Below are 20,872 nucleotides of genomic sequence, written 5' to 3'. Positions count from 1 at the left end.
ACTAGTCAGTAATTCCTGCTATAAGACAGGTAATGTCACGATAAGTATACAAAATATAGTTTCCTACATAGGAAAGATGAAAAAAATTCAAAGATGAGCTCATTGAATTTCATTTTTATCACACTGTTACATCCATTTTGCAGTTATCATACACAAACTACTGGACTGGGAGTTGCATATAACATTTTAATGCTCCTTGATTAGTTCACCATCCTAAACAGCTGCAGTGTGCAAATGCTGTGGCTGGACCATTTGGCAAACTATATGAAATGATTATGAGGTTCTTGGCATCCAAGTGTTTTCTCAGCATTTGGGAAATAGAGCATTTTTGACAGAACCACAATAGTATGGCCATCAGTGCCAAAGAATAAAGGAGACAAAATGAGGGAAAACTTTTTAGTAGAATACATACATGCAACACCCTATATATACTAATACCTAACTCATTCTGTAACTGCATGTGCTTAATATTATTATTACTATTGTTACATTTATTTTTACCCAGCTTTATATCTCTATACGAGACTCAGACCAGCTTACAGTAAAATCAATTGAAATACAATTTTAAACTTAAAAATATACAAACATTAAAATAGAATTAAATATTAATGGTATTAAAAAAATAAAGTCAAAATCCTTAAAGACTGATAAAAAACATATTTAAAGCAAAATCCACAGCACCCTGACTTTAATTTTTTTTTAAAAAAAAAACTTCTTTAAAAGCCTGCCTGAGTAAAAATGGCTGCAACCATGCATCAGAGGGAGGTATCAGTCTTGGGGAAGTTTCTATCACTAAACAGATACATGTTGCCTTTAGGGACAAACCCCCTAAAACTGAGAGGGAATCCTAAAACAACCTAGTGATGACAGAACATGCTCACTAGGCAGGTAATGTTAAAAGTTGGGGGAATGGAAAAAAGTAGGTGGTGTAGGGAAAAGGATGTGAGGATTCCTGTGCCTTTAATGGCATTCCTTAATTTTAGCGACCCTAGTTTTGAGTAATTCAAACTGTTCCAATCTTCTTGCTTCCATTTTGGTTCTCTTCCTTTGGTCATGCTGGATAGGAATGCCACAATGAAAAGTGGATAGGGCTCTTGTATCATTGATGGTTATACAAAAAAGAGAATCTCAGTAGCTATGTCTTCACATGTAACTGGGTAACCCTGCTGAAATTTGCCCATCCATAACCTTACAGGTACAGGTATCCACTCCAAGTTTTCATTCTGGCAACTCCAGGGAGGAATGGGACAAAAGAGAATGGTATGGAGTATTGAGAGGGAGTGCTTCACTTTGCATCATTCATACTCCCGCTTGTATGTCTTTGCCTTACCTAATAGACATTCTAGGGGTAGCCAACTTGTCTAAAAGACAAAACCAAGAAATACATTCAAAATCTATGGTAGTATGCAGACTTGATCGGTCAAAAGATACAAAATACATTACACTGACTTCAAAACTTCACATTCTTCAGCTTCAGGCAAGGATGTTAAAATAGAACCCATGGGGAAAGAAAGTGACAATGTTGTCACAGAACAATTCATTAATTGTTGGTAAGTTTTACTGTAGACTTTTATGCTGCAGTTGTTTACAGTAGCTAATAAATCTCAAGTTATGCTGTAAAGCAGCCTACGATGAGATTTTATGAAGGATGGCATAAAATACCATAAATAATAAGGAACACAATTTTGGCCTTGTTGAGTAAGCCACGGTACCTCTAGCCTTCTATTCTTTGGCTGATATTCAGAAGATGAGCAGGAAAACAATGCTATTTTTGTGGTTTGTTGTAGGTTTTCTGGGTGGTATGGCCATGTTTTAGAAGCATTCTCTCCTGATGTTTTGCCTGCATCTATGGCAGGCATCCTCAGAGGTTGTGAGGATGCCTGCCATAGATGTAGGCAAAACATCAGGAGAGAATGCTTCTAGAACATGGCCATAGAGCCCAAAAAACCTACAACTCAGTAATTCCAGCCATGAAAGCCTTCGACAATATAATGCTATTTCCCATGCCATTGGTCTCATCCCCAGAAGCTCTGTATATGGAAGTCTCATTTAGCGATTATAACTAATAAAAATCTAATTGAATTTTGGGAGAGAATTCACAACTTAATAAACACAGTTTCCTAGTTATTATTAGGAGACAATGTAACATTGTTTTTATTACCTATTATACCAAGTAGCAATTTCAGATGGTATGAGGACCTAGATATAACTGGTGTTTGTTTTTTAATTGGAGGAGACCCCTGAATCCATGGGATTTACACATTTACTATTGTGCCTATAGATTTGATGTAGTTGAAACTAGAATTTGGATTTAGGCTTGTCTGTTTGAAATATGGTGAATTAGTACCTGACTGGGAAGATAGTTTAACTTGATATAATAAGATAGTTCCTTTATTATCAACACACAGAAAACACTACAGCCTCACAAAGGAGTGGACACTAAATTTACAGCAACAGCAGTTGAATCTGCCTCTTGTCTCTCAAACATTTTGATGGAGTATTCTCCGATCTCGTATCCTCCACATGCACTAACCATTGTCCCTTTCACTTCCAATGTTCTCCTCGGCTAGGAAGCTGTATCTCTTAATATTTTGCATGTAAGCCTGGAAAGGAGACCAACTAACACCAGATATAGTAGGTTATATTTCAGAAGAAGGAACTAGCAAAATCACCTCTGAGCATTATGAAATTTATGGGGTTATTATAAGTCAGCACGCGACATGAAGACACATGCACATATATAAACAATTAGAGATATGAAGAATAAAACAGCATTTGCCAGCATGAGCCATACTCCCACTAGGTAAAATGGCAAGGGAGCAAAAATATTACCAAGATTCACAGAAGTTATGGCAAACCACTTTTAATTTTATACAATTGTTTGGAGAGAACCACAGGAACCAATGTGCTGTTCTTATGCAAGTGCACAGAGTCACCCGGCCCTAGGTAATCAATGGTCTATTAACTCTCTGGCAAAAGTAATCAGGAATCTGTAATTGATTAATTCTTAGATCCATTAATCACGCACTTGAAATAAGAACTCATTTTCAAAGTAACCATTAACAGTAACCCTGATCAAATGAGACTTTCACACTGATTTGATTTTTATTTGCAGAGGTCATTGTTTTATTAATGAAAGGAAAATGAACTGCAGAAGATGGATTAAACAGCTGGGAATAGTGTACAGCCAAAACTTCATATGATGGCAGTGGCAGCAGGAATGAACAGAAGTGAGAATGAGCAGCAAATAATCATCAAAGGCAAAATGCTACACATAATTCCATGCAGGGAAAGGACATGATTCCTCCCAAATTCACAGAGATATTTTTAATATACTGCTCTCACTTCACAAGGAAACAATTCAGTATTATTTGGGTTATGAGCCCAGCTATATCCTTTGAAGTGGGTTTCTTACATTATTCTTAGTGCTCATATCTTTTCCATAATCAGGTATTCTGTATGTGTGTAAGGGTATGTAGTTACTAAGCTACCTATGAATTTACCATAGGCTGTAATCCTACATTTTAGAGCTAGAATCCTCTTAAACAGCTAAGTAACTTCCTTCTTTCATATGCAGGTTGTGCTTTGACTTTCTTTTTTCCATATGAGGATTGACTTGAGAAACTGCAAGTCGCTTCTGGCGTGAGAGAATTGGCCATCTGCAAGGACGTTGCCCAGGGAACGCCTGGATGTTTTGATGTTTTACCATCCCTGCGGGAGGCTTCTCTCATGTCCCAGCATGGGGAGCCAGATCTGTCAGAGGGAGCTCATCCACACTCTCCACGGATTCAAACCCGTAACTTGTCAGTTTTCAGTCCTGCCGGCACAAGGGTTTAACCCATTGCACCGGGGGGGGGGGGGGGGGGGGAGGAGGAATGGGGACTCCGTGCTTCGACTATGCATCACTTTTACAGATAATTTCCTGGTACATGTCAAATCTATTTTTGTACCTGGATGAAACTGGATGCTTCTCAAAGAACCTTTCAAGAGATTGAATTGTTTTGTTGTCATCGTCATCATCATAATCACATTAAGATTTCTCCCCCAGCCTATTTCTAATTCTCAGTCCACTTCTGTAACAGATTTACAACAAGCTTCAGATTCTGAAAAGCTCTAACTCTTATGATTCTGATGAATTATTCTTATTTCAACTGACTTCCATCCCAATTTATGAATACAATAAATCCTGCAATATTTTAGCTGATTTCCATGTCATTGATATGAGAACTGAAGAACAATCTATATCTAAATTGTCTGCTCAGGCCTATCATTCTGTTCTCAAATTCCTTCTGCTTCTGTTCACAGGCAATGGGCCACATAGAAGCCTCTGTTTATTACTGAATGCTATATATAGCCATCATAACTAGTAGCTATTGACAGACATTATCTTTTATGCATTCTTAATAATCTGTGGCAAATTCAAATTTAATTCATATGCCAGAAGTGGCAGGGGTTATGATGTACCTTTTCTTTCCTGCTGAATATATCATTTCTTTAACATGTCTAATAAACTTGGCATTCAGGGGGCTACTATACTATGCCGAGGAGAGCAAAGCGCTGCCCACTGTGAATGATTAACTTGATAGAATTGCAGATAAAAACATACAGGTCTTTCTTTTCGAGAGGCTGTACGTTAATGGAGGTCTAACAGATGTAACTTTGGCTTTTATCCTGTGTTACCAGGTATTTTTCCAGTTTTGCAACCTGATGATGTGGACAAGATCCCCGAAGAGGTGACAGCTATCACATGTGTGTTGGAGCTGTGCCCGTCTTATAAAAGCAGTCCGAGAGGAACTGACTATGTAAGTACAGGGAGTTATAAATAAATGTAAATCTAAGAATAATAATAGGTGAATGCTTGCATTTAACAGGCAAGGATGTCAGCATGGCTTGAAGTTGCTATGGCTAAGACATTTATCGGACAGCTAAGACAGTTTTTTCTGATGGCCTTTAGTCTTCGATATAGGCCTGGCTCTTTCAGCTTTCTGGAATTTAATTACTTTGAAGGAAAGTTTCTGGAATTTTGTTTTAAGTCTTAAATTAATGGATTTTTAAAAGTTGTTTTTAGCCATTGCATATCACTTTGGAAGACCTAGTGAGCTGAAGGGCAATACAGGCAGTTCCCAAGTTGCAAACAAGATAGGTTCTGAGGCTTTGTTCTTCAGTTGAATTTGTATGTAAGTTGGAACAGGTATATTTTAAATGTAACTCCAAACTCTCTCTCTCTCTCTGTGTGTATCTATATCGATATCTCTCCATATATCTATTACACATACATCCACATACACCTTTGGATGGCATAGTGAAAGGTTAACATCCCCGTGTTGTTTGTTTTGCTATCTTTGCCATTGTTCAGAGGATCTCCCCCCACTTTCTGTCCCTATGATAATTGGATCTTAAAAAAAAAGTTTGCTGTAGAAACAAGGATTGGTGATAAAATTACAATTAAGACATCTTTTCCCTATGACAACTCTTTCAGGAGTGAATTTTCCTTCCTAGGGATAGATTTCTCATAAGATAAAGGTGGATATTATTTTATGTTAATGAAAAGTGTCCTCTGCCACTTAGAAAAAATAAATTTCCAGATATTCATTTTGTTAGTTCTATTCACTACCATCGTTGGGACATTTGTCCCAGGTAAGATATGGATAGGAAGCATGAGTGATATAGGCTTGCTTGTAGTTTTGTTGGGCCATCACATATGATGCCTCAAAATATGTGAGGTTTTTTTTTCTTGAATGTTGGATATGTCCTGAGCCAGGGTTCACCTGCTGGAACAACTTATCAACATCAAGATTTAGAAAGGCTTAACACCACAGTAATCTGTGAATGCCAGAGCTCAGCCTTCATATACAGAGTGAGCATCAGGAATGCACAAGTGAATTCAGTAAGTGTCACGAACTTATAGCTTTTTCTAAATAGAGACTATTGAATCAGAGCTCGAAAGAGACTAAAACGTCCAGGAAGGATGAAACATCACATTTTTTATTCAAAATAAAAACTGCCTCATTTCATACCTTGCCTTGGGAAAAAAATGTGTAGGCTTATACATCTCCATTCAGATCCAGCTCCCCTTTTGTGTTTATGCAGACAAGTCACCTTGGTGCTTTCTTTTCACACTGCTTGAGTCATGTTTATAGCCATAAGGACACTAATTGCATTCTGTTCTGGCCACCGTGCCCTCTTCACAGGTTAATAAGTTCACTATGCATACCTGCTTGCTGCTTTTAGAAGCCATGAGCTGTGTGCTTTGCTCACAGGAGTGTTAATTAGTTGCCTTTGAAGATGCATTACTGTTACCCCCCTCAGGCTTCCTAGTTGCTTTTAGGAGCTGCAGTATATGTTTAAATAAAGAAGCCCTACTAGATGTAGCTCAAAATCTTAGAACCGCAATATACAAAATATTCAGTGATTTTTTTTTCAACACATATTCTTATTGAAGCAGCAAATTTTATTGGAGGTCTGATAATAACCCCTCAATACTATATTCCAGCTGGTATTAAATTATAATCAAATCAATGCTTTAGATGCAACCAGACCTCTGTGGCCCAAACCTCTGAGACTAGGACAACCTTGGGTGTCTAGGTTTATGTCTCCATTCAGATCCAGTTCCCCTTCTGTATTTAGGCAGACAAGTCACTTTGGTGCCCTTTTTCACACTGCCAGGACTAAATAATCATTGAACCACTTGAATATGGGTGAGGTGGTTTTCTTGTTTGTGGCAGAGGGTTTAAAAAAACAACGAAGTGCTATGGGATGCCTTGAGATTACCCAGTGTTTTCTAGTCCCCCTTCCAAGTAGTTAGCATCTGGACACCAGGGTAAGTGTTGACTTGAAAGGCTTGTTCTTGAAATAGGGGAACAGGGCCGACAACTGATCACTGTGTCTGTAAATGAGTGATGTTTTAAGACACCTTGGGGAAATGAGGATTACTTTGGCCCTTGGATCCCTGATTGACTACTTTGTAAAGAAAGGTTAAACGGAAGGTGCACGGGTGGCCTGGATCTTCAGCTATTCAGCAGATTGCATCTTTCTTCATAGTTGAAGGTGAATCTTGTGTAGGGAAGCCCAGCTTCATAGTCAGTCAAGCAATGACATCCTGATTAAGAGTTCACGCTCTAGGACACAGGATTTGCCTCCTGAACAAGTTTACTTTAATGAACAGAGCACAATTTAGGTGTCTCAATCTGAAAGCAAATGTGGGGATGTTGTCAATAGAACAGTATAGCATCTGAAATCCAAAAAACATCTGAAGCATTTTGGATAATGGAAAATTAACCTTCAATGAGTCAGAAACTGATTTTGTCCCTAACTTGGGAAGGCATAGGGAGGAGGGGGGGGGGATGTTTAAGCCTTCACAATGCTATGAATCATAGATCTCTTTACTCTGAAAAAAAGTTTAGGTACTTAGTTCTGTCAAGTGAAAAATTGTCATCATCTATATTCTCCAGCTATTCTGCACATTTAGCTGATTAGGAGTTCTTCTCAACTGACATTCATAAGATCACAAATATCAAAATGTAGTTTAGTTATGAATTAGCTAGCTCATCCTCTGATGGGTTATCAAACATTACAATCAAATTGATGTTACGTGTGTAATGATATCATTGATATATATAGTGCTCATGAGCTTCAAAGGTAACTAGTTGCCTTTTGACTCCTGAGAAAAGCAGTCACAAAAAAAGAATGAAAGCAAAAGTCTAGTTAAATAGATAAGCACCACCTCCATTATGCAAAAAACCTCTTTTAAAAAATCTACTCATACCCAATATTTCTACAACTGTCTACATACTTCATCACACTAGATAATGAATCCTCTTTAGCTCTGGTTTCTGCCTCCTGCAGATTTCTGGAGTTTGTAGTTTAGCAAGGCTGTTAAAGGCTCCTCCCTAAACTACAAGCCCCAGAATTCTGCAGGAGGCAGCAATCGGGTTTAAAGTGGATTCATTCTCTAGTGTGATGAGGTCTTAAATTTAACCTTTTACAATATCACACAAAGGCTAATCATTTCAATACATTCCATCATTTTTATAAAAGTTCATCAATGTACAGTTTTGAACAAATGGTAGTACTAATATAACTGTACAAACAGCATGTTTTCTCAGTATTTCTACCTTAGAACAAAGGCAGATGGCTGGGAAGTCCTGTTTACTAGCTACATCTGGCACATCTATTTTGTTTGCCATGTTAAAACAAATCAGATATTTTTCTGCAACTAAAGGCATGTTATTGAGTGGATTGCTTACTTTATATATTTCTGCAGTATACAAAACCTGCACAATTTTAATAAACAACTAAAGCAAAAACTGAATATTCCACCCAAGGCACAAGAGAGATGAATCCAATCTATGCCACATACTAAAAAAGTTTGCTTCAGATGATTGTTCCCATTAGCTTATCGCTCCCAGTAATTGAAGTTTCCTACTGATAATAAAATACTGGAGGATATAGATGATGATCTGATATTGCATTGAAAAGAATATCTACAACTAGTAAAAGCACATTTACTTACTTTCAACAATTCTGCTTCAGAGGGAGAATCTTCAACAATTTTTCTGTGTGATTGTGCATTAAGTCAAGGCAAGTTTTAAATGTCCATTGAATGTTCATGGCCAGTATTGTTCCACCTTTCATCTTTAAGTTTAGCATAAGAGGTGCGCCAAAGGGCAGGGCATATTACAATAAACACAAGTTTGCCACGAAAATGCCAAAACTTCACCCCCCCCCCCCCCATTTTCATCTGTTTTCACATTCACTATGATCTGATCTAATAACAGTGTGCAATTCTAAACAGATAACAACTAATGACACTGAAGAATGATGAAGAAGTGTGCACTGTCGTGGCATAAAAAGATAATCTTACACAGGGTGGGGGTTCACAATCTAGGTGTTTTTTCAACTGTATCCTAGTGTTCTTGGTACTCTTGAATTGGATGCAGAGACTTCTCAAGTAGTTAATTTGCAACACTTAAATCTCTCAAAAGCCATGTGAAGGATGGGAAGATTACAGTATGAAATTTTAAACCGATTTCGTTGTGACTTCCAAATTAGGGGTATGGCTTAAACTGCCAAGCTGAAGTTAGGAGGAAAATCTCTGAATCTTTGTGCAGACAATACAGGCAGTCCTCAAGTTACAAACAAAATAGGTTCTGTGGGTTTGTTCTTAAGTTGAATTTGGGACAGGTACATTTCTTAAGTGTAACTCCAGAGACAGATACACACACACACATATACATATATAAGCTTTGGATGGTATAGAGAAGACCGAATATCCCTGTGGAGTTTGTCTGGCTGTCTGCCCCTCTTCAGAAGATTTCACCTCATTTTCTGTCCCTGTGATAATTGAATTTTGAAAAAAAATGGCTTGTTGTGGAAACAAGGATTGGTGATAAAATTTCGTGGAGGCACCTTTTTCACCATAGTAGCTCTTCCAGGAGTGGGTTGATGTAAGTTTTTTGGGCTATATGACCATGTTCTAGAAGCATTCTGTCCTGACGTTTCACCTGCATCTATGGCAGGCATCCTCAGAGGTTGTAAGGTCTCACAACCTCTGAGGATGCCTGCCATAGATGCAGGCAAAAGGTCAGAAGAGAATGCTTCCGGAACATGGCCATACAGCCCGAAAAACTTACAGCAACCCAGTGATTCTGGCCATTAAAGCCTTGGACAATACATCTTCCAGGAGTGAATTTCTCTTCCTAGAGATAGATGTCTCTCACTTCCTATTGCCTTCGTTCTTTACTAGGAGTAATTTGTAAGTTGGATATGTGTAACTAGGGAACTGCCTGTGCACAAATAAGAATCTGTGCTTGCAGTTCAACAAGACATTATTTATTTATTTACTACATTTATATGCCACCCTTCCCACCTTGAAGGGGACTCAAGAGCGGCTTAAAAGATATAATTGTTTCAGATTTGTGCGGTATTTTCTTTGGACTTCATTCTGGTCTTGATGTAATACAATTAAGACACAAGGAGTCATTTAATGGGTATTGCTAAGGCCGGACAGCTAGGCTGTTGAAGTACTCTCGTCACAAGGCTGTGGGACCATGGAGGCACCCTGCCCAAGAGTTGTAAGGCAGCAGGGCTGAAGAGGTGTTGCTATGGCCCCGCGCAGGTGTTGCTATGGCCAGCTATGTCATTTGATACCAGAGATATCTGACTAATAAGGTTAAAAGTGCTTATTAGAAATGTGATAGATGTTCAAAATATGTTGTTGCATGGGAAACAGACCCTTTGAATAATATGCAACTCAAAATTTAAAAAATTGATGCAATTACTAATCAGGAAAAAATGATTCTAATAAATCATTCAGCATTACATTTGCTCTTCATCAACTGAACACGTGGTATCTGAAGTTATTTACATTTTAAGAAGGCTCACCTGGTTTTGAAAATGATATTCACTTCATCTGCATGTCACATGACAAAGGCAATATACTAATTGCTTATTAATTTTGTGAACTTTTAACAGAGCCATAATGAACAAAATGGAAGGATGTCATATTCCATGCCACAATTAAAACATTGAAACATACTACCAGCTTCTACTCCAAAGCAGAGAAAAACAGGTTATTGCACAGTATATATACAGGTTTTTGAAAAAAACCCTTTAAACACGTTTTCCTAAAAATCTTGCCTTTTAGCTGATTTCATTCTTAAATTTTAAAATGAAAAATAAAATTTAAAATATCCCTAAAAGTCCATAAAAATCAGCATACAATTAAAAATGCCAAAATATCTGGAATAAAAGAGACAAATTGAAAAAACCCAGCTTTATGGGGGGTTTTGTGCAACTCTTCAGAATTTGAAAGCCTATCTCACATGGATAGGGATTTTAAAAAGCTTGCTAGACATGTTGATTCTCCCTTTTGCAGAGTACAGCCAAAGCATTTTCTAAAGTGGCCACTGTAAACAATGCTCATAGATCTGTGTAAAATAGCTGGCATTCAGAAAACTTTTAGTGTTGCCACATTTTTCATGACTTCACTGTTGAGCTAAGAGGACCCCATTTGGGGTCTGGACCAATATTTTAAGAAGCAGTGATCTAGAGAATGTATTTTAGCATGGAACTGAGGAACAATTTTCTGTAAGAATTTAGAACACTGCTTTAAAAGTACCATCAATAAGTATATGAACTATGATCCATTAATGGATTGTATGCATTTAGGATACTAGGATTCAAGTTCTGTGAAGACTTTTAAGAAGATATTGTGATCAATACACTTATCAGGGTGAAATAGAGTACAGGATTTTGAGTCAGACTTCTTGAAATAGACAAGAACGGAACAAAATTGTTTTTGAATATAAATACAGATATTTGAGATTTGTAAAATATGACAATTTTCATTTGAATCCAGAATTCTAGTCTTATTTGCAATTTAGAGAAAATTGTAAACGTGTTATTGCTTTTAATATATATGTATTGCATTTTATGTGTTGCATGGCACTGTTGTGTACTCTTTGTAAGCTGTCCTGTCCCCATGGGAGATGGTGGTGGGTTATAAATAAAGTTATTATTATTATTATCATTATTATTATTTTCCATTTAGAGAAAAATGGTAACATTCAAGCACATTTCAATACACGTATAATTAAATCCCACCTCCCCCTCCCTCAATGTTCCATTATGTCCCATAGACAGACATTGCTCAATGTCTATTTGAGCAAGAATGAGAGTTTATCACCCATGAAAGTATCTTATGAGTAGTGATTTTTTTTAGCAGACACAGAAAATGGAAGATGAACTGCAGCAAAAGCATGGCAAACCTGAAAGATCAATTAGTGCAGAGATCTATTTTAAAAACAGAAAAGATAGAATTTACAAGCTACAATAAAAGTTATGTCTAAAGCTGTAGGTTATATAACAGGGTGGGAAACGTTAATGCCAAATTCTATCTGTGCTTCAAGAAAGCGGTTATTATTTTTGATGCACAAATTCATAGACTTTAAAAGCTGCTATGTTTATCATAGCATTTGATTTTTTATTGTATAAATTCAGACAATTATAAAATCGGATTATTATGCTTTTCCCACCCTGGCAGAGAATAAACATGAATTCAGAAGCACAGTGGAAGTGGAAAACAAGGAAGAAAAGAGAGAAAAGGCAGCAGAGAAAGACAGAAGAGGTGAATACAGAGCTACAGAAGTGTTTATTGAGCATGCTACAGAGGCAAGCAGCGTACACATAAGAAGAAATTAAACAACCATCAAACCTCCCAACTTTGTTAGAAAATTAATTTTTAATTGTGCCGCTTTCAAACTATACTGAAATATTACATTTCTAAAGATGTAAAAACTCAACTAATAGAAAATATACATGACCTTTTTCTACATAGATAACAGAATCTATGAGTTTTGGAACTAAGTACATCAATTGCAAAAGTATTGGTCATTTGAACAGAATCAAGACAACAGTCCGACAGAGGAACTGTTTTCAAATGAAATTTTCCTGTAGATTCTGAGCCATGTTTATAGTAAAGTCAGATCCATTTCTAGATACAAAATATTTTGAAGAGATTTATTAAAACTGAATATTACAATGCAAGGAAAATTAAGACTAAAGGCACATAAACTTTGGTCCCACCTGGTTGTCAGTTTTGTTTTTGTTTTTATAAAGAAAAACTGCCACAAAATTATTAATCTGTCTGCAAAAGTTTGCAATACTTTCTTCATCCTTGAAATACATGCACCAACTCCTGAACTAGCTAGACCAGTCTGCACATGCTCAGAAATCCACAACCATATTTCAAATTGTAATTACTAACTAAAAATGGCAATATATATTTAAATGCACATAAGTCATGTCAACTTCAAAAAACATCTACAAAAAATATTCAGCCACAAACAAGACATTACTTAGTGCCAACATTTATATGATACGCCCCCCAGTGTGTGTACAAAAAGGTTAAGACTTTACAATGCTTTTTCCCTAGTGGCTTGAGGCCACAGGAACAAACAAGCAAGCAAACAAAAAATTAAAATAAAATAAAAGAATCACCTTTCTGCCTTTTAAAGAAATTAATTCTCTGCATCTTGTTAATACTCTCTAACACCTATATCCTTAACTGAACTAAAGGTGGAATACACAAGGCCATTTTAAGTAATAAAAAGAAGAAAATGTGCTGCATTTTTATTACACAATGCAACTTATTTTGTCTTTAAATGAGTCATGAAAAAGCCAATAAATTTGAAGCAGGAGAAACAAAGCTTAACCCCTTTTACACACTCCTGCCTAATACATATTTGGCATAATCCTGCAATTTAGGTGCCGCAGAGTCCCTCTGAAATCAGTGTGTTTAATGCCACTGATTTCAGCAGGAACAGGCAACCCTAATATTCACAGGATTGCACCCATTAATTCCCATGTAACAATGTGCCCCAGACAACCAATTTTAAACTAGTAAATGCAACTCTAGCAACTCTAGGTTTTCCTTTTTTAAGGCACGTATGTTAACTAAGTTGAAAAACTATGGGATTTCCTCAGAATCCCTTTTAAACAAAATGGTTTCATAAACATATGCAAAACCAGCAGATAATATCACTGCTTCTTCCTTGTAAATCCTTTTTTGTTTTCATTTTATACATAAACAATCAAGGAATGGTAACAGCATGAAAAACAGATGTCCATCTCTGGTCCCCGCTTTCCCGAACAGTCATAGATGACAACACTAAACAATGTGATACAACCTTATTATTTTGATCTCTCACTTCAAATGGTTGATTTGGAAAAAGAAACTCTCAGATGATGATTTTCTCCGAGATTGTAATTATGCAGATCAATCAGGGCTTGGATAGCTTCTTCTACTGTTGACATCTGAAGAAGAGCCATCTTGTGATCTCTTCTGGAACAAAGCAGTAAGATTAGAAACAAAAATAATACTAGAAAGTGGTAAGATAAATCCCATTTTTCCAAAGATGCCTGCACTCTCATTTAAAATGAAATTTCAAAGAAAAAGTGCTTACTGAAAAAATTTAAATGCTTTCACAGTGCCCCCAGTATTAGCAAACAGCATACGCAGGTCATCTTCTGATACTGATGGTCTATAAAAGGAGAGGATAAGAGGGAGAAAAGGGTTAGAAAATAACATTTAGTCTTATATCACTCCTTCAGGAAATCTGTGAGGCCAAACTTACGGTATATTAGATAAATGAAGAGTTGCAGATGGAGGGAAAATATTCTGGAAGTTTTTTGAACCAGGCTTCTTGAAGCGATGAAGAGGTGAATTGCCAAAGTCTTTAGTTAGTCCTTGGTCATCAAGTCCTTCTCGAGGTAGTTGTACTGTTTGATGCTTGGAAAGAGTAACACGGATAATCTTTCCATACATTTTCTGCCCATTAAGATGGCTCATGGCTGGAAAACAGAACAAATAATTCAATTTAGTTTAGTTTCTACTAAATTCCCTGTTAAAAGTTTCTAAATTATTCAGGATTAAACAAAATATATTACTGCCTGACAGCAATTTATTCTGTTACATTAACAAATGTATCTAATCGTATTGCCTGGAAATCTTTTCATTCTAAATGTTACTGACAGCTCATTTAAAAGTGTTGCTCATACTGGAATATATTCAGCAAAGAAAAAAAAAACATCAAAAATCACTTACTTCAAATATTTTAGGACATTTTAGTAAGAGGTATGTTGCCTGAATTGTTTTACTCCCTTACATATTTTATTAAGGATCATATTGAAATAAATATGTGACGTCTTCTAGGTACAACAAGAGTCCCCCGATGGACATAGTTTAATATATCCTAAAGTACATTATTATTACTGTTGTTGAAAGAAAAGTATTTTAGGTAGGCTTTTTTGCAATCAATTTAAAGAGATATACATCAGGCTCCAAAAAGCCATAGATGGTGTTCCATACATGTCTTTCAGTGCTTTCATACAAAATCCCTTTCAAGCTAATATGACCAAAGAGACCTGCAACAAGGGGGGGGGGGGGTTACTCCTCTACTTTCAAGTGTAAATATAGAGAAGAATCTTATTGTGCACATTTTTCTGGGTGCTAGTTATGGGCTGGTAATCCCTAACACATCCCTGTGTGCTCAACAGTCTTGTGAAGCCTCTCTTAAGATGCTCTTGTTTGTTGATTAACAAGCCACTCCATTTCAAGGAATCTAATTTCCAAAACAGTGCAAGGAGCTATGATCTGAAAAACAAAACAAACCCTCAAACACCTGGATGAAATCCTAGAATGAGCAATATACCTGCAAATTCTTAATGTACTGTAGAGTGTTTGGATCCTGGCCATATGCTCCAATGAAACAGTTATAACATTCAAAAAGAAGTAACTTCCCACATATCAGTTGAGTTTGTGAAACTGTAAGCCCCCTTCCATACAAAATCTATACTTTAGAAAGATTAGAAGTAAACACTGAAATGTGAATTCAGGTTTGTTCAAATGAGTTTAAATTGCAATGCAAAGTGGCACACGGGAGCAAAAATACTCATCTCACCGAGCTGCGATTGGTTTCCATCAGCCATCTGTATGAGAGCACTGTCTTTCTTATTGTATAAAATCTTCACACGCTGCACATCCCCATAAACACCTTTTCAGAATCAGAAAAGCAATTCAAAAGAAACAGTGTTTTAAGGATAGCTAAACAGGACATTTTGACATATCAATGACACATTCGGACAAGTCTCTCACTTCTCCCAACATTCACACAAATGAGTAAAGAAGGACAAGATTTTGAATAGGTGAATTTTGAAAAAAGGAAGACATTTCTGATAAACCCTCAAAGCTATGTGAATGATATTAAATTAAAAGTCATGCAAAATAAAAATGCATGCATTAAAAGAAAATTTTGCGTCTATGGAGAGTTTTAAAAACAGCAAAAGAAAAATAGCAAAAGATTTACTATCCAACTTTAAGCCAAAGTGCTAGCTACAAATAAGAATTAAGGTGAAACAAATAATTAAATCAATAATAAAAGTATAGTGCTAACGATAACATACCGAAGAGGGTAAACAGACTTTGGGGCGTAACCATCTTTAGAAGGAGAGAAGAGCAAGCAGCATAAGACAAGAAGAGAGAAGAGTCGAGGAAGAGCGGAGATGAACAGATCATCCATAACGAAGGGTGGTTCCCGCAGAATGGTGAGGTGGTCATGGATCATGGTTCAAGGCGGTTAATTGGGGCAAGTTGGTCCGAGGAACATTTTGTTCAAGCACAGAAGCATGAACATAGGGAATGAAGACAGGGGGCGTAGACAAGGAATGCAAAGGATAGGACAGGGAAGGGCGTGGGAATTTGGGGAGAGAGAGGGAAAGGGTAGGTGAGCACAAAGGGAGAAGGATGAAATGGGGAAGGGAAACAGCAATGCAGAAGAAAAATAAGGTAGTGGGGGAACAAAAAAAAAGTAAAATATAGGTCAGTACATAGGAAATGCAGGAATTTGGTCAGAAAATGGTTTGGTTTATGTATTGCACAAGAAAACTGAGTAAAATGTAGTCACCCAAGACAAAATATGGGTAAAGTACATCCATATAAAACAGTAAATTACATTTCACCTGAATGAAAAATGAAAACATGCAATAGAAACTTAAAAAATAAACACCTCTGAACTTTAACTGCATAAGCATAGCTGGTTATGAAATGCAGACAAATTTTCAAAATGGCACTCTGGTCTAAGCATTTTAACATGCAAGACTATGAAAGACAAAATTAATCAACGCGTAATGATTTATATTGAAAACAGAGGCCAGTAAATAGTGGAACACAATCAAGGTAGACAAACTGATATAGACCCACATTTCATACCAGCGTTCACAGCAAGTCAAAGTAAAGGTCAAAGACAACAAAATGCAAAACTAAACAAAACTTCTTGAGATGTCAGAGTTAAGGAAGTAGCAAAGTAAAGATTTTTTAAAGTAGAAAAAATGAATAGAAACTGCAAAGGAAAGATAAAATTACTAAGAGAGACTGAAGAGGTCCACGGCAAGATCTTTGGGAGAACCTTCAAAGAAAAATGTGTTAGAGTTGTTCACATAAATTAATACGACAAAAATGCAGTGACATGTAAGCATGAAATGAACAAGCAAATAATTAGCAGACAAAGAACAGAAGGGTGTTTTTTAAGAAGATCTACTTTGCAAAATGGATCAGCATTGATACTTACAAAAATAAATTAAAAGACACCCATTACATGCAATATTTACCATATTTTTATTAGGAAAAATAGGTAGGCAAATAGAAAATGATATTTTAAATGATGCTACCTTAGAAAATAAAATTATTTAACTGTAACAGAAACCATTTATTAGCTTCTAGCTGTAAAACAATCTGGAGCAGCATGAAAAAAATAATGGTCTTAACACATAGAAGCAAGCTCAAAGTAAAGCTGTATTTAAAACATTTAGAAAATGAAGGGTGGCAAAAGAAAGAGGATGAAGAAGTAAATTCACTGACCTCTTCATTTAAATTGCTAACCAGGAGGACAGTATTTCCGCCAGAGGAAACTCCAGGCATCCCTACACGGCCAGCGGCAGCAGCAGCAGCAGCAGCTGCTGCATTTGGAATACCCAATGGACTCAGCGCTCCTGGAACAGCTGCAACAGGAAGCCCTAATTTTAAAATAAAGCATATTTTACGAAACACACACAAGTCTTTCCAATATAGTCTAATTTAAGAGTGCTATGTTGATTCTGCTCCTCTGTTCATGGCATCCGCTTGTTCATTTTCGCTATGGGACCTGTCAGTTTCCTCTTCCTTTAAACTCCTATGCCCTTTTCAAGGAAGAGTGGAAAAAGGTGGTGAAGAAGGAAAAAGAATTAGCAGACCTCCCTCCTTACCCTGGAGGAATTTTGAGTACAAGTATATAGCTTCACTCACCTGTGAGAATGAACACATTCAACCCTTTTCATGATTATGTGACAGTGTTTTTCCCCACTCTTCAAATATTTTTCTATTTTGACACTTCTTCGCACAAAAACAAGTCTCCCAACAATTTTTTGCCATTATTGCTACTTGATTATTCTCAAGTAAAAACCACTATTCTCAAAGAATAAAACTGTCACCCCAAAAACATTGTGTGTTCTTGCCTCTCCCTCAAGAAAACCCTTTGGGGAGCTCCCCCTTCCACTTAAAACATGCAAAATAAAATTCAAATATGAGATAATTTGCAAAATATTCTTACATTCCTAATTCTGAAAAATAAACGTTGGATATTAATATTCCTGCTGGCAAGATGGAGCCAACTCATTACAATGAATTCACTTCAGTTAAGTAAGAAAAAAGCTTCGTTTTCTTATCTAGCTCTCTAGCACAAGGTGCTATGAACCCTGTTATCTATCTCACATGCCTCTGACTTAATGGTTCCATCAACACAAATACTATTCTATTAGGAAATCTTTACTTAAGTCGCTTAGTCTAAATATAAGCTACCTTAGATATTTCTATCTCTCCCTGCTTTTTTCTAACTTCTGATTGCTCAATAATATTTCATTCTAGCAGATTAGCATTAGCTTTTCAAGTAAATTTTATATCCTGCAAATCTCTTGGGAAGACAAGCGGAAAAATGTCAGCATGCTGGAAGAAGCAAAGACCACTAGCATTGAAGCGATAGTCCTCCGCCATCAACTCCGCTGGACTAGCCATGTTGTCCGGATGCCCAACCACCGTCTCCCAAAGCAGTTGTTCTATTCCGAACTCAAGAACAAAAAATGGAATGTTGCTTGGCAGGAAAAGAGATTTAAAGATGGGCTCAAAGCCAACCTTAAAAACTTTGGCATAGACACCGAGAACTGGGAGGCCCTGGTCCTTGAGCGCTCTAGCTGAAGGTCAGCTGTGACCAGAAGAATTTGTAGAATTCTTTAGAATTTTAAGAGGCACGAATGGAGGGTGAAAGAGAGAAACATGCCAAGAGAAAGGCGTGTCAAGCTAACCACGACCAGGACCGCCTTCCACCTGGAAACCGATGCCCTCACTGTGGGAGAAGATGCAGATCAAGAATAGGGCTCCACAGTCACCTATGGACCTACTGCCAGGACACCAACCTTGGAAGACCATCATCCTCAGACTACGAGGGACCGCCTAAGTAAGTAAAGTAAATTTTATATGCAAGTGTCTCTGACATATGTTTATCATATAAGAAAAGTTATATGCAAAAAATGCTTTCGATCTGCTATTGTGATACGACACATGGGTTTTTGACCTTCCATAGGTCTGGGATTGGATGAGTTCAACCTAATTCTTAATCTGCACAGTAGCTATAATACAGTGTAAACATCCATAATAAAGAGACGGATTTAGCAGTCAACCACCTATCTCTAGAACCTATAAGGATAATCACCACACCTAACACTGAAATAGGTGTTATTTCTAGAATCAAATGCCTTCAGAAACACCTTGTAGATAAGGAGTAATAAGGTATGGCACCTTTTCTACCAGATTCTTTATTTATAATCTACATATTTTGTTTTTGTTGTTTATTCATTCAGTCATTTCCAACTCTTTGTGACCTCATTGATCACCCCAGGCCTTTCAAGGTCAAGGCAGTCACTTCAAGGATAACATCCATCCATCTTGCCTTTGGTCACCCCTCTTCCTTTTTCCTTCCATTTTCCCCAGCATCATTATCTTCTCCATCTATTTAGTCCTCTCATGTAACCAAAGTATCTTTGTCATTGATATCCTTCCCTCCAGTGAGCAGTTGGACTTTATTTCCTGGAGTATGGACTGGCTTGATCTTCTTTGATATACATATACTGTATCTAAAAGCCACATGTACTAAAAGCGTAAGGTTACGTTTCCCAAAATAGAGACACATTACTATTCAAGACCGGAAAGTTTTAAAAAATCTGCATACACTGTGTGGGGCACACTCTGGTGTGAAAGAATGTCTTGTGGTAGAACGACAGCCAACATACTGCCATAGTGAAACACTGGTTCATCACAAAAGATGTTTTAAAAACTAAACTTTTACAAAACTAATTGATAAGTTTCCTTATGTACTAATTGAAAAGTTTCTTTATATAGGAAATTCTGGATAGAAAAAAACCCCTAGACAATCCATCTAATACCATTCTCTAAAAAAGTAAGAACTTGACAAACTTCATCCTGACCATTTATCTAGCCCTATTTTCAACTAGAAGTTTCCTGGCTCAGGGTGGATCTTGGAAAGTCATTATACTATCTTTATCATGCTTAAATAATCATGGATGAAATACCTGGCAACTGTTTGTGAGAGCATATAAGTGGGAGAAAATGTAAAGCGTGAAGACTACTTCAATTTAAAAATATGCTTAACTTTCCTTTAAGCATTAAGTTACTCAGTCATCACAAAGTGAATGGTCTTCTGACTCACCCAAAGGTGATATGTCACTATCAGTTTTTAAGTTTTAGTTATTAAAACCCAGTATAAATATGTGACATGGAGGTAAAGAGAGTTGAAGTGATCTTGAAAAACTTTAAACTTTAAATTACTCTTTAAATTACCCCCTTGCAAAACTGTCACTGTCAGAATAATACTGGGTAAAAGAGTTTTTTGTTTCATTATTACTTAAAGCCCCAGAAGGAAGAACAGGTAAACACAGCACAAGAGCATGGGTTTAGTTCTAGTCACCACTGTCATTTTACATACACTGGACATTAACCCTGTCTTGGAATGAGGGATCTGAGCCATATATTACTTACTACCTCCTCTTCTTTGTCTCTCTATTGCTTACACAGGTGTGCAGTTCCACCGTTTAATCTTGCAGATGAACTTGTACTAAAACTGAAATCTGATCTTTATAAACATCAGAAGATTTCCAAGAAACAAAATGTCTAATATAACAGAAAATGAAGATAGCTGAGGAAGAAGTTAATGTCACGTGGAATACCAAAATATCTCCCTTGCATAAATAAGTAGTCCAATGGTTGGGG

The 20,872-nt window shown here is 36.8% G+C and overlaps 1 protein-coding gene and 1 long non-coding RNA gene across 5 annotated transcripts in view; one reads left to right on the top strand and one right to left on the bottom strand.

Annotated features, from left to right (window-relative positions):
- Positions 1-4,721: 4,721 nt before the first annotated feature.
- On the top strand, positions 4,722-12,217 carry LOC132774144 (uncharacterized). The gene is made up of 2 exons (XR_009631380.2): positions 4,722-4,802; positions 12,044-12,217. It is a non-coding gene; the product is annotated as an uncharacterized lncRNA (long non-coding RNA).
- The window catches only part of PTBP2 (polypyrimidine tract binding protein 2), a 73,510-nt gene continuing 64,770 nt past the window's right edge, over positions 12,133-20,872 (bottom strand). Inside the window, exons 9-14 of one of the 4 annotated variants that reach the window (XM_060773946.2) lie at positions 17,417-17,571; positions 15,964-15,997; positions 15,462-15,554; positions 14,136-14,352; positions 13,965-14,042; positions 12,133-13,843 (exon numbers count right to left, since the gene is read on the bottom strand). In XM_060773946.2, coding sequence (XP_060629929.1) covers positions 13,711-13,843; positions 13,965-14,042; positions 14,136-14,352; positions 15,462-15,554; positions 15,964-15,997; positions 17,417-17,571 — 710 coding nt within the window. In that variant the 3' untranslated portion in view covers positions 12,133-13,710. The remainder of the gene's footprint in view (positions 13,844-13,964; positions 14,043-14,135; positions 14,353-15,461; positions 15,555-15,963; positions 15,998-17,416; positions 17,572-20,872) is intronic. The other 3 variants (XM_060773947.2, XM_060773948.2, XM_060773949.2) reach the window with 3 other exon arrangements.

The sequence above is a fragment of the Anolis sagrei genome, chromosome 4 (genome assembly GCF_037176765.1).
Source record: "Anolis sagrei isolate rAnoSag1 chromosome 4, rAnoSag1.mat, whole genome shotgun sequence".
In the NCBI taxonomy this organism is placed as follows: Eukaryota; Metazoa; Chordata; class Lepidosauria; order Squamata; family Dactyloidae; genus Anolis; species Anolis sagrei.
Note: the sequence above shows the minus strand (reverse complement) of the source record. Positions and strands in the feature narration are given on the sequence as shown.